The sequence below is a fragment of the Gopherus flavomarginatus genome, chromosome 4, assembly GCF_025201925.1.
Source record: "Gopherus flavomarginatus isolate rGopFla2 chromosome 4, rGopFla2.mat.asm, whole genome shotgun sequence".
NCBI classification, from domain to species: domain Eukaryota; kingdom Metazoa; phylum Chordata; order Testudines; family Testudinidae; genus Gopherus; species Gopherus flavomarginatus.
Genome location: NC_066620.1, coordinates 114,383,286 through 114,400,711, shown reverse-complemented (window position 1 = coordinate 114,400,711; position 17,426 = coordinate 114,383,286). Strand labels below are relative to the sequence as shown.

General features: G+C 38.0%; 1 protein-coding gene across 12 annotated transcripts in view; it reads left to right on the top strand.

Moving 5' to 3' along the window:
* The window catches only part of EYA4 (EYA transcriptional coactivator and phosphatase 4), a 243,987-nt gene extending 227,905 nt beyond the window's left edge, over positions 1-16,082 (top strand). For 8 of the 12 annotated variants that reach the window (XM_050949623.1, XM_050949617.1, XM_050949621.1 and 5 more), the window contains 6 exons: positions 2,491-2,549; positions 2,655-2,815; positions 5,154-5,268; positions 7,568-7,689; positions 10,981-11,081; positions 12,726-16,082. In XM_050949623.1, coding sequence (XP_050805580.1) covers positions 2,491-2,549; positions 2,655-2,815; positions 5,154-5,268; positions 7,568-7,689; positions 10,981-11,081; positions 12,726-12,806 — 639 coding nt within the window. In that variant the 3' untranslated portion in view covers positions 12,807-16,082. Of the gene's footprint in view, positions 1-2,490; positions 2,550-2,654; positions 2,816-5,153; positions 5,269-7,567; positions 7,690-10,840; positions 10,942-10,980; positions 11,082-12,725 lie in introns of all 12 variants that reach the window. The other 4 variants (XM_050949625.1, XM_050949624.1, XM_050949620.1 and 1 more) reach the window with 1 other exon arrangement.
* Positions 16,083-17,426: the final 1,344 nt, after the last annotated feature.

Sequence of the window (17,426 nt, the reverse complement as noted above, 5' to 3'; positions counted from 1 at the left end):
GAACCCTCTTTCTTTCCTCCCTGTAAATTGATGGATTTGAATCTGGCTTTCAAGATGTAAGACAAAAATTCAAAGTAGAAGAAAAAGGTTGAGCCTTTGCCACCCACTCATAGTCAATTTTGCTGATAATTTCATTAAATACATCTCTGGAATTTTAGATGTTGGTTGTGTGCCAATTATTGGGTCCATTCCAAACAAAACTATTTTCTAGTACTAAAATGTACTCTAACTCCAGTACTCATTATAAAATAGCTGAACAGTTTAACAAAATCTGAACAGCAATACACACACACTTTTTTATTCATGCATGCTTTGTGTATCCTTCATTTCCTCACCACACACAAACTCACAGGGTCAGATACCTTTACACCCCTGACTAATATGTTACTCTGTGAACAATCGCACAGAAATCAGTGGAGTTGCTCTGAAGTATGATGACTGCTTAACATGAGTAAAGATATCAGAATCTATCCCAATGTAATATGGAGTGTGATTTTAGTTTGCCCAAGATCAACTGTGTGGTATTTCCACCACTGGCACTTCTCCATAGGCACAAACAATAGTGAGGGCAAGAGAGCAAGAAAACTGGTCCTTTATTTGTATCTGGCAAATTTGTCTCTCCCCCTCCCCCCATTTTCATAGAAAAACTTTGTTTAAGGCTCTGAATTCCAATAGTGTTTTGCTAGTTCCTGTCAGAACCAGGAAGTCCAGAGGTCCACTGAAAGTTGTGCGTTATCTGAACTTTTTAAAATGCCAAAAAAAATTCTGTTTAGAGTGGGTTGTTTTTTTATTTTACCAGCATCAGTTTTTGCAAACCTACTACTATTTTTCCCAGTGTCTATATTTATATTCTATAATATTCTGCACCCTGTGATAATCCCATCCCATTTAGAGAGAGAAAATACATTTTATTACTCCCAAGGAGAGAACAACCCTTGAACTCATGGAGCTCTTACATTCCTATGGCAGTTACATGATTGGGTTAAGCCAAACATGTAGAATTTGGCTGCTTTGGGTATATTATAGAATGATAAATCAAAAATACGACTATTAAATGATGTCAGCATTAATTTTGTCCACAAATTGGTTTTTAAATCTAATCTGACTTTAACACGCTTACTTCGCGTGGGGAAAAAAAATCATTAACTGTTGATATTAAGGCAATAGAGTGTTGGACAAAAAATTCTTACGAAAATTCCAAAAGTAACATCTCTAATTAGATGTCCTGCCTTCCCAGTTTAAATTCTAAATTTTCAGTGTGTATATTCTGAAATTTCTCCTTTCTTCAGATTTTAAATTTTCTTAGCAGTTGTACTAGACTGAGCTTTGAGACTTCTAAAATGTGCACATCTTGACTGATGATTTTGTTTGACGATGACTGAGATAGCTCGTCATTTAAGGGTATGCACTTCTGTAAGTGGAAAGCTCAGCCTAAGTGATTACATTAACATTTGAGTTAAAGCAGTAGAGTGGGTGAATCAGTTTTCAAAACCATCTCTCAACCTTTTTTTAAAAATGAGAAAAAAGTTGACTGTTTTTCAATGTAATCTTTTAATCCAAATGTTCACAATTGTGATTATTTTCACTTGTGACAGCATCACTTAAATACATGCAGGTAAAATCTCCAAACTAGTGAATCCATATATGTCCTTCAGATGATATACTATAACTGTGGTACAGGAAACAAATATAAAACTATCCATGCAGGACTTGTGTACACATACACCGAGAGTATTTTCTTGTGATCCAACATTCACCTCTTTCTCTGTAACAACTGTGAACAATGGAAAAACCTTAAAAAAAAAACAACAGTGCCCGAATAAAGAAAAAGTTCTTTTTAAACTATACATTTTCTCTGTATGTTCCATTACTTCCTGTTTTTTTCTGGGACTGGACGTAGTCAAATACTACACGACAGGCTGTTTCTGTGGTTTTTTTCAGCCCAGCTGAAACCAGGAAATAGTGGAGTCCTCAAGAGCTTGATTTTGTGAGGTTTCCAAACCAAAGAGGTTTGGGTAAGTTCAGATAAGACTTGGCTAAGCATCCAGACTTTTGGAGGCTTAACAGAAATGACAGATCTTTGAGGTTTGTCCATTACTAGTTTTTATTTAGAATGGAGAACAGTGGTCTGAACTGATTTTGAAACGCCGGGTTAACACACATCTTACCAACCCATCAGAAAGAGACTAGGAAAGGGTTTTTAAAAAGAATTGCTGTCTAGAATCACATTGAAGTAACAAGTACCTTATAACTTTCTTTGGTGACTCCATTTTAACTCTTAATGTGAACAGTGTCGGAGGAGTTGAAATTTCTTTTGTTTTGAAAGAAAAGGTTGTCATGATAATGAGAGTGTAGACACTGCCATCTTCTGGCACAATTGATGCTACACAGAGGTTGTTTTGTTAATGCCTGTACTAAAGACATATTGGGAAGTTTAACACATACATAAACCTTTAAAACAAGTTATCTTTTTAATTTAAATTTTAATAGGAATGTGATCAAGTTCATATAGATGATGTTTCTTCTGATGACAATGGGCAAGACCTAAGGTAAGATACACTCTTTTTCAAAATTTTATTTTTTGCAAAGATTAAAAAAGTTCATTTTACAAGAATAAATTGTATTTATTTTTAATATATTTTGGGTGTTTGCAGTACCTACAGTTTTGCAACTGATGGCTTCCATGCAGCTGCAAGTAGTGCAAACCTTTGTCTGCCAACAGGTGTAAGAGGAGGGGTTGACTGGATGAGGAAGCTGGCTTTCCGTTACAGAAGAGTAAAAGAATTATATAATACTTACAAGAACAACATAGGAGGTAAGGTTAGGATAAGTTAAAATATTATCAACTTACATTGGAAGAAGTTACTGTATGGTTATGGTAATTAAGTAATGCTACCTTACAATACCCTTGGAAACTCTACAGTGGAATTAGTACTATTAAAATATAATATAAATGACCAGTCCAGAGTTGTGAAAGATACCCTGCCATTAAGACTGACTGCTAGAATTTTGCTTCTAGGGGACGAAGGGGGAGACCCTGGAGGATTGTGGTAGCAGCACACTTAGAGTGAAATTCTGGCCCAATTGATGTCAATGGCAGAATTCCAGTTGAGTTCAGTGGGGCCAGAATTTCATCCTTCAGACACAATTACACAATTCCCACTGATTTACTGACTGTTCCAACTACTTACAATGTTTTTTTTAGGAGAGAGTTCAGATGTCCTGCTTCCTCCCCTCTGGTGCCTTCATGCTGAGTCTGATTGGCCTATTCCCCCATCCTGCTCTTTTGGTGGGCTGGGTGGTAGCCACACTCTCTTCCAAATCCTATTGGAGATGTCCACTGGCAGCAAGCCAGGCCAGTCCACTGCATGCTGCAGCTTTAAAGCTAGAAAAGCTCTTATAATCCTGCTGCTGTGCCCTTTCATAAACTCTGTAGCAGACCCCCCCACCCCAAGTTAACGGTCTTAGGAGGAAATCTCTGATCTCTCACAAGATGGCGGCTTCGCTACTATCATTTACACTCTTGGGCATCCAAGTGCCAGTAATAGCAGCAGTGTTGGAAGAGTTTTTGAGCTCTACTGCTGCAAAAGAAGGCTGAATGAACCCAGAAGATTCCTCCTGTAAGATTTAGAGGACTAGCCAGTCCGACTCGGAAGAGCCAAGAGGGATACAGATCAATCATTCACCCCAAGAAGACATGGTCTTCTCTCCCTTACCCTGTTCCAGACACGATTAAGTGGGAGAGCCCAGGCCTGTGTGATGCTGAGGGTCCCAATGAAGCTCTTGACTATTGTAACAAGACTGACTTCATTTGAGGCTCATTTAAAGAGGAACCTAAACTCAAAACTCACCTGTGAACAAAAATATATAGGTTTGGCACTGCTTTAGAACCAAGTCTCACTGTCAGAAATGGGAATCATGAGTTAGGATGATGTGGACAGTGAGTTTTAGTCACTATAGTAAAGATTTCACTGAGAATTGGACTGACTTATATCTTCGCATTTTTATTAGTGAAGAGTATTTACGTACAGGAAAATGAAGCAGTAAGAGCATTGTAGGTGGTGATTGTTGCATGTCTTAAGACCAAGCTGCTTAAAATACCTGAGAAATTAATGCTGTCCAGAGTGTCATATTACCATTATGAAATGGAATTTTTATATATTAAAAATACAGGAAACAAACTGACCTACAAATTTACTGGTCATTCATACAAAAGGTCCTAATGTGTCAAGAATTCTAAAGGTGCTGTATTCCATTAAAAAAAAAAAAAAAGTTTGGGTCACTGAGCCACTGTGCAAGAACCTAAAGTGAACAGGATGGTTGTAAAAGAAGGTATCAGTATGAGGGTGGAGTCCATATACCTAGTATATTCTGTATGTATTTTTCTTTTCCCACCACAAACGTCATTTATGCTTTATTGATTATTTAATGTATTCCATTCCACCATTTGTGGCCAATTCACACATGCATCCTGCTCCCTCCAACTTTTGTAACATGATTTTTTCTTCACATTGTGGTTTTGTTGACAAGGAAAAAGAAAACTTGACCTGGCTAAGTTATGATCAGATTTTTAAAAGCGTTCTGTCTGTCACATATAAGGGGTCTACAAAGAGGTTGGAGGGAGGCTTTTATAGTTTGTGAGACATGATTAAGGGAAGGATGACATAAAATCTACAAATATTTCAAGGCTCCAACAGCTTCAGATACCAAGGTTGGATATAAATGATTTAGGGTCTATAACTAGAAGTAATAAGATAATTGGGGCTGCATGTCAGTAGGATATATAATATTAGTCTTGCAGCAGGAGTCTAATTGCTTTGGGGAAAGCACTAGAAAATGTACCATAGGGAAGAAACACACACACACAAACAACTGGGTATCTAAGCTGGTTATTAATGAGAGCTCAGATGGTTTTCAAACAAAATTATTTAAGTCCTAGAATCTTAAACATCCACATTACAATAGTGTGGAGAAGTAAAACTCCAATCCAGTCATCACTGAAGTCAGTGGGAGTTTATCCATTGACTTCAGTGGAAGTATTTTATCAAGCCTTAAAAGCAGAATTCAAAATAGAATAAATTACTGCAAAATCTGCATGTTCCAGCTAAAGCACAGTTTAATTTGTTTGTTTTTCTTACTCATTTATATATAAGGTCTCCTTGGCCCTGCTAAAAGAGATGCGTGGCTGCAGTTAAGAGCAGAGATTGAAGCTCTGACCGACTCCTGGTTGACAAATGCACTTAAATCATTATCAATTATTAGCACTAGGTATGTACTTGCGTATATTGTAAGAACATTAATATTAATTTATTTTATATTAAAAATACAAGTACCACAGCAGAATAACCTTCATAAGTAACCCTATAGTAACAAACTAGGGAATCTGTGAAGTGGAGGGATGAAACTGGAAAGTTAACAGATTGCAGTTCTTAAAATGTACATTAAAGAGACACTTACAGTTAGTGTAAGCCTAAAATGGACTTCACCTTTAAATTATGTCCTCTGAATTCAAAATCACTCTATCTTGTGTTTCTGCGTAGTGTCTGCCTGTAGAGGTATCTGAGCACTGCACTACATTAGAGCCCAGAACTCAAAGGTCTCTGTCCATTCCTGCAGACATAATAATTATGACTCTGGGGGTATGTCTACACTGCAGTGTGAGCCCAGGGTTCAGACTCATGCTCATAACTAAACCCCCTTCCACCAACACACAAATTGCTCTGACCCACGGTCTTCGGGCACCATAGTGGTAGAAGGTCCAAGCCTGGATCAAGCTATGACCGAGAGTTCAAGCCCTATTGCTTGCAGTGTAGACACAGCTACTGGACTCATGCTCTGGTAGTCTGCCCATAGTGTCCTACAGGCTGATTTTGTTTGTTCTGTAGACAGTCAAGTTTTCACACACTACACAATGAACAAAAGACTAAAGCAGCTGCATTTTGGGAGGGCTCTAGGAAGTCTGGGATATGGGTGGTTGTACTCAGGCTGCATAATGCAGTGTAGACACTGGAGCCACAGATGGAGACTGAAGGTTCAACAGTTCCTAATCTGGGGTTACAAATGAGTGTAGACACTCAAGCCTTAGGTTAACAAATCCAGGATCTGCTAATGCACATGCTATTAACCCTGGGCTTACATTGAAATATAAACATACCCTGAGTGGATGTGCAGGTTTTTTTAGAGCAACTATCTGTTTGTTTAACCAAAGTAATTAAAACCCAGCATTCCCACCCCTAAGAAATAAAAATAACCTTATTGCTGGTTCTTCAACAATAATATTCACAGAGCAGTACCTGTTCCCTCTGAGCTAATCAATACTGTAAGTGCAAAAACGTAGTCACGAACAACATGGAGCCACATTGTCTTCTATTCCAAGAGTAACATGAGAGATGAATTGGTGTTAAAGGAAAAGAACAAAAAATGAACAACTATTTTAAACATCTACATGTTTTTTAATAAACAGCAGCTAAACTGGAAATCTATTTTAGCAGTATCTAATGAAAGAAAAAATAAAGTACAAATAATTTATGCATGTGTGTTTGACACCATACTTCTTATTTCTAAAAATATTATCCACACAGTATTCAAAAGATTGCATTGTCATTTAAGCAATAATGGATGTTGGAAAATTGTTTCCGATTACATAAAGACCAGTCAGATGTTTAAATAATTGTCAAGTATTTCATGAGTACTGTACATTTATCAATCCTCACAATATCTTTGAGGTAGATGTATATTAACTCCATTTTACTGAGGCAGAAGCTAAGACATAATGAGATTACTTCACTTGCTAAAGGTCACATGTTAACACTGTAGAAGAGCCAGTATTAGAACCCACAAGTTCCTCATCCTAACCCCATGTTAACATCAGTAGGCTGCACTAGTGTTCAAGCCCTTTCTTATCTGACCTTGAAATAGAGTTAATTCCATTTCTGATTGTATAGTTGCTGCCATCTGAACTCCTCAAAGCCAGACTGAAGTGCCATAAAAACCTAATCAGTGATGAAACTGGGAAGTTTTTACTCTCACCTCCCCTTGAAAAGATTGCTCTTTCCACCCTTAAAATACTAGGAAGGTGATGTTCAGTTCTGAGGCCACTATTAATTTATAATATGTATTCCTCTGTTGTCCCAGTCCTTCCCTTTAAGGCAGTAATGACAAGTCATTTTTCCTCTCCTAACTCTTTTTCATCTGATTGTTCATTAGTCACCAGTAATTGCCAATTTGAGAATGCTGTTTTGGCAACATTTTTGAAAGCAACTAGTGATTTGGGGTGTCTTTTTTTGAGCATTTATTTTGACACATCTTAAAGGGAACCAGTTTTCACAGCACTGCAGGCCTATGCACTTGCCCGAAACAGAAAAACCTTCCAACAAAGGATAAGATTTTTAATAAAACGGTTCTTGAGGCTGGTTAAGTGATAGTAATGCATTTGGATTGACTGTTAATGTCAGGAAATCCTGAATGCCATCCTCAGCGGCCAATTTTATTTAGCAAAATATTAACTGTATAATTTTTTGAATGATGTACCATTATTCAGATTCAACAACTATTTCTCTTCCTTTAGGAGTAACTGTGTAAATGTTTTGGTAACAACCACACAACTTATCCCAGCACTTGCAAAAGTCCTGTTGTATAGTTTAGGAGGTGCTTTTCCTATTGAAAATATTTACAGTGCAACCAAAATAGGTAAGAAAATTACTCTTTAGTCCTCAAAGACAGCATTTGCTTTACCATATGAAAATATTTTTTTTCCTCAGTGGTTTGAGCATTGGCCTGCTAAACCCAGGGTTGTGAGCTCAATCCTTGAGGGGGCCACTTAGGGATCTGGGGCAAAAATCAGTACTTGAAGGCAGGGGGCTGGACTCAATGACCTTTCAAGGTCTCTTCCAGTTCTAGGAGATTGGTATATCTCCAATTATTATTGGGGAGGGATAGCTCAGTGGCTTGAGCATTGGCCTACTAAACCCAGGGTTGTGAGTTCAATCCTTGAGGGGGCCATTTAGGGGTTGGGGGCAAAAATCTGTCTGGGGATTGGGCCTGTTTTGATCAGAGGGTTAGACTAGATGACCTCCTGAGATCCTTTCCAACCTGGTATTCTATGATTCTAATTATGGATGGATTCAAAACCACTTCTCTGATAGTATGAATATGTAGGTAGAAAATAAATTATGCATTGCCTCAGTTTTTAAGATGAAAAATTTAAACATCTATGTTAGCTATGAGTACTTCTAATCCCAGTACTTGTCACATTTATATATAGAATATGTACCATCTAAATATATAACTCTGTCAGAGGGTGACCCTGGCACTTATACAGGGAGCAGGGCAAGTGCCCCTGATAAGTATGCTCCAATTAAGCCAATTAAGAGGGCATCTGGGTATAGAGCAGAAAAGAGAGCCAGTGAGAGAGAGACTGGTGAATCAGAGCAGCCTGTGTGGGAATCAGGAACAGCTGAGAGCTACCAGGGACGATGGGACTGTGGAACGTTCCTAGAAAGAAGCAGAAGATGGTTCCTGGGGGCGGGAAGGCTGAAGGCAAGAAAAGCACCTAGAGGGGTTTGTTGGCTGACTTCCCCAAGCTTGGAGGAGCTTGGGTCGGAGGGTAGGATGAGCCTGAGGGACACAGCCAGGGGTGAAGACAGGGGAGCAATGGAGGGACTTACCTGCTGACATCTCTAGTGCTGGAGGGCTGGATGCAGGGGAACGGAGAGAGGGCCAGAGGAGAGGCTATCTCGGGGGATTCCCATTGTGAAGAGCAGGATTATACTTGGGTGGAAGGGCTGTGGGACCTTGTACAAGGACCAGGGATGACTAGGAGTCCAGGCAAAGTTGAAGAAGCCAGTATGTTATGTGTTTCATCAAACAACAAGATGTCTTGAGTTTTCATGACTGCTTGCATTTGGGTGAGAAATGGACTACGTGTTCAGGACTTCTGTTTTGGACCATTTGCACAAGGTTTAATAATAAACCAGCCCCAAGGAAGATATTTGTTATAGCAAGAGAACCTGAAGAGGAGTTACTGAGGACTTTGGAAGGGGAAACTGAGGCAGGCATGCCTGTCATGCCATGGCTTGCCACAAGAGGGCACTCCACGAGGATGGTCCCTCTTACATTCCCCCTACTGAATTTCATCTTTTATATGTTAGATGTATGTTATATAATTCCAGTGCATTCTATGAACCAGCATTTTTACAAATTCAGCTACCTCATCAGCATTATATGAGAGGCTCAGCTAATTTGTATTATAAACTAAGATCTTCATTTCATACACAGCAATTTCAGGCATCCAATACCCTTCTGGTCTGTTAAGTAACTTATAAATAACTTCTTATAATATACTGTGACATATTATACTCTTGAAAATGGCAATCTACAAAATAAAAATTAGGCTTGGATTTTCAAAGGTACATCTAAGACTCCTTTGAAAATGCAAACTCTAGTGCATGCAGAGTGATTATAGAATATGGGGAGTGAAGGTTTCCAACTGATGAAAGTTTGTATTAAGAATTCTTAAATGATTGTGACATTTAGGTCACAGGACAACCCACATTTCTATTGAAAATCTAAGGAGAATTCCCTTTAGAATATAACATGGCCTCACTTTTGACTCCTGGTGGTTTCAGAAGAACTTGCATCTGAACATTGGAAATCATAGATCAAATCCAATTGTGAATCAGAGGAAATCGCCATTCTGGTGACCTTTAAACAGCTAATAATTTGGAAGAGTTCATATCTGACCCATTCATCCATTCCAAATTTTAACGAAGATTGATTGATTGTTAAATTCTATCAGACTTCATTGGCAAAGCGTCCTGAATATATTTGGTTTTAGAGTACCATTTTTTAAATGTGCCTTTCAGCAACACAAAGAAAAATTGATATTTTGATAACTTAATTAGCTACATCATTCCATAATGAGGGGATGCATGAAATCATTTAAAACTTTCTCAAAGAATTAAGTATATCAAGTAGCCTAAATTCCATTAAACTGCCAATTTGATAGATATCATATTTATAGCAAGCTGCACATTTTAGACTAGTGTGCAAACTGCACTCAGACTACAGTAAGCAATGGTATTCAGAGTAGCACCATTTGCCACAGGAAAATAGAATTCTTGCCTGGCATGCAGGGGAATTGTGCCCCCTACTACAGCCCTTCTGGGGATGCAGTGCACACCACTCCTGTCTCCCCACATCTTTTCAGGTGGGTTGTGCTGCCGGGATTGTACAAAAAAAGTGGTTCCTACACTCTGAGCATAGTATCTGTACTTGGAGCTGGCCCTTAAACTTACTACAATCTGGTCTTCATTCAGCAGTTCCAAAACACAATATTTTCCTAATTATAAGCCTCCTTTCTTGTCATTGGCTGAGCGCGCTTAATCCACAGTCTTGCAAAATGGCACATAAGGCAGAAAGTTGCCCCTGAAACATTTCATTCTTCTCCCTAGCTTTGAGTGCCCATCATCCTATAATCACAGCTCTTCCCCCTGCAGCAAATGCATTTTAAAATGAAACTGCTACTGTCCTTAGGGGAAAAACTTAAAATAATCTGCAAGTACTGAAAATCAATTTTATATTTTTACAATAGCAGTAATACCAGCCTTCTATTACAGCCAAAATCTCTACCTAAGGTTAGAAATGAGATCTAGTATCAGATAAATCTGCTTAGTCTGACCAAAGGAATTCAACTGCTTTTTGGCTGGTTGCATTTGTGAAACAAGCCAAAAGCTGGGAGCTTTGAAAAAATGCACACTTTTTAATAGAATTCACTTAATCCTTTGTAAAGCTTCAAGATAACTCACATGATGGCTTGAATAAGTAGTGCATTGTTTTTCAGGCAAAGAAAGCTGTTTTGAGCGTATAGTGTCCAGATTTGGCACTAACATAACTTATGTTGTGATTGGAGATGGACGAGATGAGGAGCATGCAGCTAACCAGGTAACTTCACTCTGAACTCTTATCTCATTTATCTTCCAGGAAAAGAAAGTTGCTTTGAACGAATAATGCAAAGGTTTGGCAGAAAAGTAGTATATGTTGTTATTGGGGATGGTGTAGAAGAAGAACAGGCAGCAAAAAAGGTAACCTGTCTCATGAAATGTTGGTGTGATGCATAGATACTAATGCAAGCCTTTCTGTTTCATTTCTGCTAGTGTTGCACAATGGCAGATTGGCAAATAAGTTGAATATTCAGAGGCACCAAGAGCATGATAAGGCCAACACTTACATTAAAATAAACCATTTGGATTCTAGCATTTGCTTTATGACAATCTGGGTAAGAAATGTACCCCCCAAAATTAAATGAATGTTAATGGGGAGAAAAAAGCAAATGAAACCTAAGATATAAACAGAAGTAATAAAGCAAGAGGGGTTTTGGTTAAAACAACACGTGGAAATTAGAGCCAGAGCTATTGAAGAGAATGCAGAAAACCAGCAAAAATATTGTGCCAAAGTTCTTCTATCGTGAAGAAAAAAAAAACGCCTTTAGAATATACTAGGAGAAACATGATTGATTTTAAAACATAGTTTGTTTCAAGAAACACTTCTGCAAAAGGAGGACAAACAAATGTACAAATAGTTTCTTCAAAGTAAAAAATGTTCATTTTCTGCACAGTTTCTCAAAGTCAAAATTTGTAAGTGTGACAGATAAGTAAATAAATTGTCAATATTTGAAAACAGAACAAGTTGGAAATCTTTCAGAAGTCAAAATGCATTCCAGTGTAACTCCCAGTAATGTAGAAAAGCTGAACTCTGAATGTTGTGCTCTTTGCCTCCTGAGTTATGACCACACATACGAAGAATTAGTACTAAGGATAGCAAAACTTAAATCTTTCTAGTATTTTGTTGGGTCCTATGTGTTGTTTTGACATTTGTGCTGTAGTGGAAACAAAATCAAAATGCTCATTCCAAATGGTTGCTTATAGAGGTGCAGTACTGGTGATGGGTCTATGCTGAACACAGGTGGTTGGTTTTGGCAGTTTCCAGTTGGCATGCTTCTCTCTAACTGTAGCTGTACTTGCATGAATAGATATGGTTTTCAGAGGAATAGATGAACACAGCAATGTACAAATAGATCTGAACTGAGCAAAATAAAGGTTTTTACCTAGTTCCAGGGAGATAGTCAGCTAGAGGAGTGTCCAGCAGCAGCCTTGGAAGAATGATCTGGCATGCGTAGATCTGCAGTTCACTATACTGCATCTACCAGCAGACATTGATGTTTCCTGCAGGATCAGTCATCTTTATTTAAACCAGTGTTTCGAAAGTTTCTCTCCAGAAGAGTTTTCCCCCACCTGGACCAAAAAAAAGATACTTACCTGTGTTGCAAAATGTTATATATGAGCCTTTCCTTAATGACTGTCCTATAACCCTTTAAATGGGAATTGAACCTTTTTTAATGGTAATAAATGAATATAAATTAATAAAATTTCATAGTAGCAAATGAGCAAGCTCCCCGGGCCAAATGAAGGAGTTGCATTCAGCGAGTGTTGGGCTATTTCCAGTGTGATTAGTGAAACAGACTATCTGATTATTTCCTCTTAGTTCTAAGAATTAAGCTCAGATCTATTTTGGTCTGATTTTTGTCAGTATTTTACTAACAAACATCAGGTCGCAAACATAACATTACAAATATATTGTTGTGAGCTTAACTGTACTTATTTGCTGCGTGCCTTCTGCTGTAGACAAGGTGTTCATTTTTCCTCACTTTTTCCCTCTAACAAATGCAGCACAACATGCCTTTCTGGAGGATATCAAGTCATTCGGACCTCTTGGCTCTACATCAAGCACTGGAACTGGAGTATTTGTAACTGTGTTCTATAGTTGGCGATCCTTTTTTATATTTCAAGTACACTGAATTTTTATGTGTGATTCGATGCCTCTGGCTTAACACATATGAATTGTCTTAAGAAGGGAAGAAATATTTGGAATGAAAATTCCACAATGAAGAATTCAGATTGCTGAATGGAGTTAAAATGTTAGTGCTACATAAGGAAGCTCTATGGTCTTATATATGCAACATTTTTAATGAATAAAAACTATGGAGGTTACTGGTACACACCAAATGAGCCCTAACGGAGCGAACAAAGGACTCATAATGGCAAAGCACCAACATGCATTTTCTGACCGACAAGGTGGTGGTCAACAACATTCCTCAATATGGGGTATACTCAGCACTGAGGTTTGAACCAGACTTTAGCCTACCTAACCCAGAAAATCTGAATTGGAATGCACTCAGACTGTATAATGACAATCCTGTCTAGACCTGTAATTTGTGTAAATTATTGATGAAAATAATTTACTGTGACTTTATTAGCAGTTGATTTTTGGAAGTGGATGCAATTTTTCTTTTTTTTTTTTTGGAGGGGGATGGGGAAGGGTTATATAATATTGTCTCTTTTATAAGTTTGGCAAACAGAATGTGCATAGTGATGTGTTGTGCCTTAAAGACAAGACGTGTTTGTGTGTTACAATGTAATTTTGGTTAAAAACTATGTAGATAAACAAAAAAAAGTTGTGACATTTTTTGACATGACCAAATTTCAAATTCAAGTAATCAAAGAGCAGGGCTGCATCAAAAGCATTTTAAGTAAGTATTTGTTTCAGTAAGAAAAAATAAAGGAAAGTTTGTGGTTTTTATTTGGTTTCTGAATAGTTCCACTGAAGCAAGTTAAGAGGCTTTTGGGAGACTGAAATGATATTGGGGACCGTTACTTTCAAAGCTAAAGCAATTGTTTAACATCTTAAACATCCTTTCTTCATTCTCACATGAGAAAACTAAGAGCCATATTCATTAATTACTTACAGGCTACAGAAAAACCTGCATAGGGAGCATCTGCCATTTACACAAAACCAAATTAAGTCTCTTCCATTTCCCTCTTTCCCTGGTTAGGAATGGCATGGGGGATCATATTCCACAGTGTAGTCCTACCATCCCACATCTGATTTCAGCGTCATGAAGCAACTGGAAATGTTAATGACTTTAGTTTATTATGGAGGATGGAAATTGCTCTTCCTTGATACAGTATGTGGCAGCACATGTGCGCCCACTTGTTCTGACTGTGTAGAGAATTTGTCATGATAGGATGTGAAATGCAGATGCCAGGGACACCTATGTAAGGACAGTACTCAATAATGATATGCAGTCCTCCTGTTTTTTACTGTGAAACCAACCTATTTCTATTCAGGAGTTGCTTATAGGGAAATTACTTGTTGCTTATTTAAACTACATTGACCATGTCAAAGTCAGGTCTTTGGGTGAAATTCTGGCCCCCTTGAAGTCAATGGCAAAACTCTTCTATAATCAAATAAAAAGGAAATCCTTTGCCTCCATTGGAATTTTGTATGCAAGTCATTCAGACAACAGGCTGGTAAGCTACTGCCGCAAGTTTTAAATGTGCAACCATCACACTAGTCTTGCCACATATTAAATTATATACCTCCACTTACAGAAGAAATGTGTGGGGGGGGAATTCCTTTTTCCCCTCTCTTGAAAGAGTCCTATGGTTGGGAATTATTTACAGGTGCTTTATTCTTACAGTATGGTACCTGATCAAATTTGGCCTAAAAATAAAATTTGACGGAAACTTAAAATTTTAACCTCTTTACATTTTTTTATTGCAGTGGAAATTTTAAGTGAAGCAATTTTAAATATACTGAAGGACATGAGTCTTCAAAATCATTTTAATAATTGCCTTTAAAAGGAACATGGCAGCTATAGTAACATAGTCCACAGCCTGCCATCTATTTAAAAAAAAAATCACAATGTCATGGGAGTTATACATGTGAACGCATGGGAGGGTATGGCTCAGATATAAAATCTTGGTATGTTTTTGTACAGCATCTAGCCCAGTGAAGCCATTATAATATTGGGACCTCTATGCATTAGCTTCATACCATTAATAATAATACATAATTCACAAAACCTTACAGCACCTCACCACTTAAGTGTTTAGCCCTAAGCCCTTTACACACTATACCAAAGCTCTTTCCAGAATTCCAGATGCACAGATATACTCTACTTAAGGAAAAAGTAACACGTGGTATCTTTAAGTAGAGTCTTATAGCATATTCTTACTTCAATAAGGCTGCCTGCATGACAACTACAGGCATGAATAACCAAGGCAGATATTTTACTCAAATTGGACAGTTCCAAATCGATATGGTTGGACCTAAAGTAAGCTTTGGTCATTTGGACTTTGAGTGCATTTTAATTCAATGTGTATAATACAATAATAACTGGCTCCCTTCAACCCCTACCCCCAAAATGAATACAATGTTATGTTTGCAAATATTGTGTGCAATTAAAATATAGACTATTGTGCCTTTTGCAGTTACTGTAGCAATCTAAAGTGAGTACAGTACTTGAACATTAGGCACTTTTAATACTGCACTTGCAAGATATAAATAGTGCAATTTCAATCAGAGTAAGCTATATCTTAAATGTGATAAGGAGTAAGTTAGTACAGTTCAATATAAAAAAGTAAAGTGAAATCTAGAAGCAAAGCTCTGTCTTAGAAAAATTTCTTGACTGTGCACAAAGATATAGGTGATGGCTGACTCCCAGAATTGGATTTTATTAGTATCCAGTATAAGCAGCAATATATGCACCAAAACAAGTGCAAAAACATGTTCCAGTCTAAGTATTGACACAGGAGATCTGCCCATATCAAAATCCTGGATCCAAAGACACCTGAACATTGGAGGGGGAGGTGGGGTTTGAAATCCAAATCCCAAATTTAAGTGTGTGTGGATTTGGCCCTTGCCAGGAAAACTTCATTTTAGAGGGGAACTTGGATCCAGCTCCACAGTTTTAGTTCAGGAGCCAGCTCTACCTTATACCAACCACATACTTTAAATGAATATGATAGTTAGTATCTCTAAAGAGGAACTTTTTAAGTGACATGAGCCAAAATTGCGTTAGACTCCCAGCAATAGCAGCATTTTGGAAATTTAATTGAAGCCAAGTGTCTCTGTCATGTATTAGCAAGTTCTAGTTTATTGGGGCATACCTAATTTAAGATAATGTAAATTAATATTAAAAGCTTGTAAAATATATGTACATCTTTACTACTTCTCAATAAATACATTTGGAACTGTTGTCATTTTCTGCACTATACTGCCCTGCAAGATTTCTGGGTTGTGTGTTTGAAACCCTCATTACACAGAAGTCTCTTCTAAGGGCAGGGTCTCAGTCCCTACAGCATATCTGTTTTCTTAATATGAATTCCTGATTCATTTATTTATTACCTGTAACACTTTTGTGCTTGTGTCTTTTCTACATGCAAATGCATCAAAACTTGGGTTATTTTACATAGGAGACAGTTTGAACTGCTGAAGAATTAACAGGTAATCTAGTCAACAGTCCAACCCTCATGTGAGTTCCCATTATGGCAGTATCTTTGTTGCTATTGCTTCGTGGCCCTCTGTAGCTCAGAAGTAGAGCCTGAGCTGGAGGAGGGAGTCACTCTGCAGCAGTTTCCCATCATTTAATGTATAGACTGTCATTGGTACTTAACCGCTCACTCATGCTCCTGCATGAAGCAAGGGAACAGCAAGGACAGAGGTTTTCTAATGGGAAATGGGCTCAGGGATATAATTTATTAAGGACTGACCATGACATAAGGCCCTGATCCTGCAGAGAATTAAGCATATACATAACTTTATGCAGGTGGACTGGTCCCATTGACGTCAAAGTCATGAACGTGCTTAAGTCTTTGCAAGCCTTCTTATAAACCGGTCTTCTCTTTGGTGTCTAGAAGTGATAAGGGCCAGATCCTCAGCGCCCCACTTGAAGACCTGGCCCTAGGTAAACAACAGTAAGGGGTCGGGGCGGAATAATTAACAGAAGGTGCACATCCTTCTATCCTATAAAAAACCCTGAAAGTGTGCTAATCAAAAGACTAAAAATTGCTTGTATTAGTTTGTGCTGGGTTAAGGATGTGGCGGGGGACAGAATATTTGTCTTCCTCCACCTCCTCCTGCAGAAATCAACAGGTGGTAAATGGCACTAGAACTCTACAGATTATACAAGCACCATGCTGCCACAGCACTTTGTCCATGATTTTTAATAGTGAAGCAGCACACATAGGTAAGTGGATTTAGCAAGGGTTGTTATGAAGAGCTCCAGCCTATGCACAAAGCACATGTCACCAACAAAAGCCTTCTAAAATGTTCTCATCCTTTGAAGTATACTAAAATACATACTTTTAGTTGCTTGTTGGAGACCTATGGATGTAATTCACAATATGGGTAGGATGTACAGTAAACTAACATAAGCCTAGTCTACACTAGTAAATTGAACCATTACTGACAGTCTTCAGAAACTAGTCCCCCAGAGCTCATTTATGGCTTAGCATAAATCAGAGAAAACCATTTTAGTACCATTTCAGAAAACCCAAAAGAGCCAACCTGCTCCTATTCACTAGTTC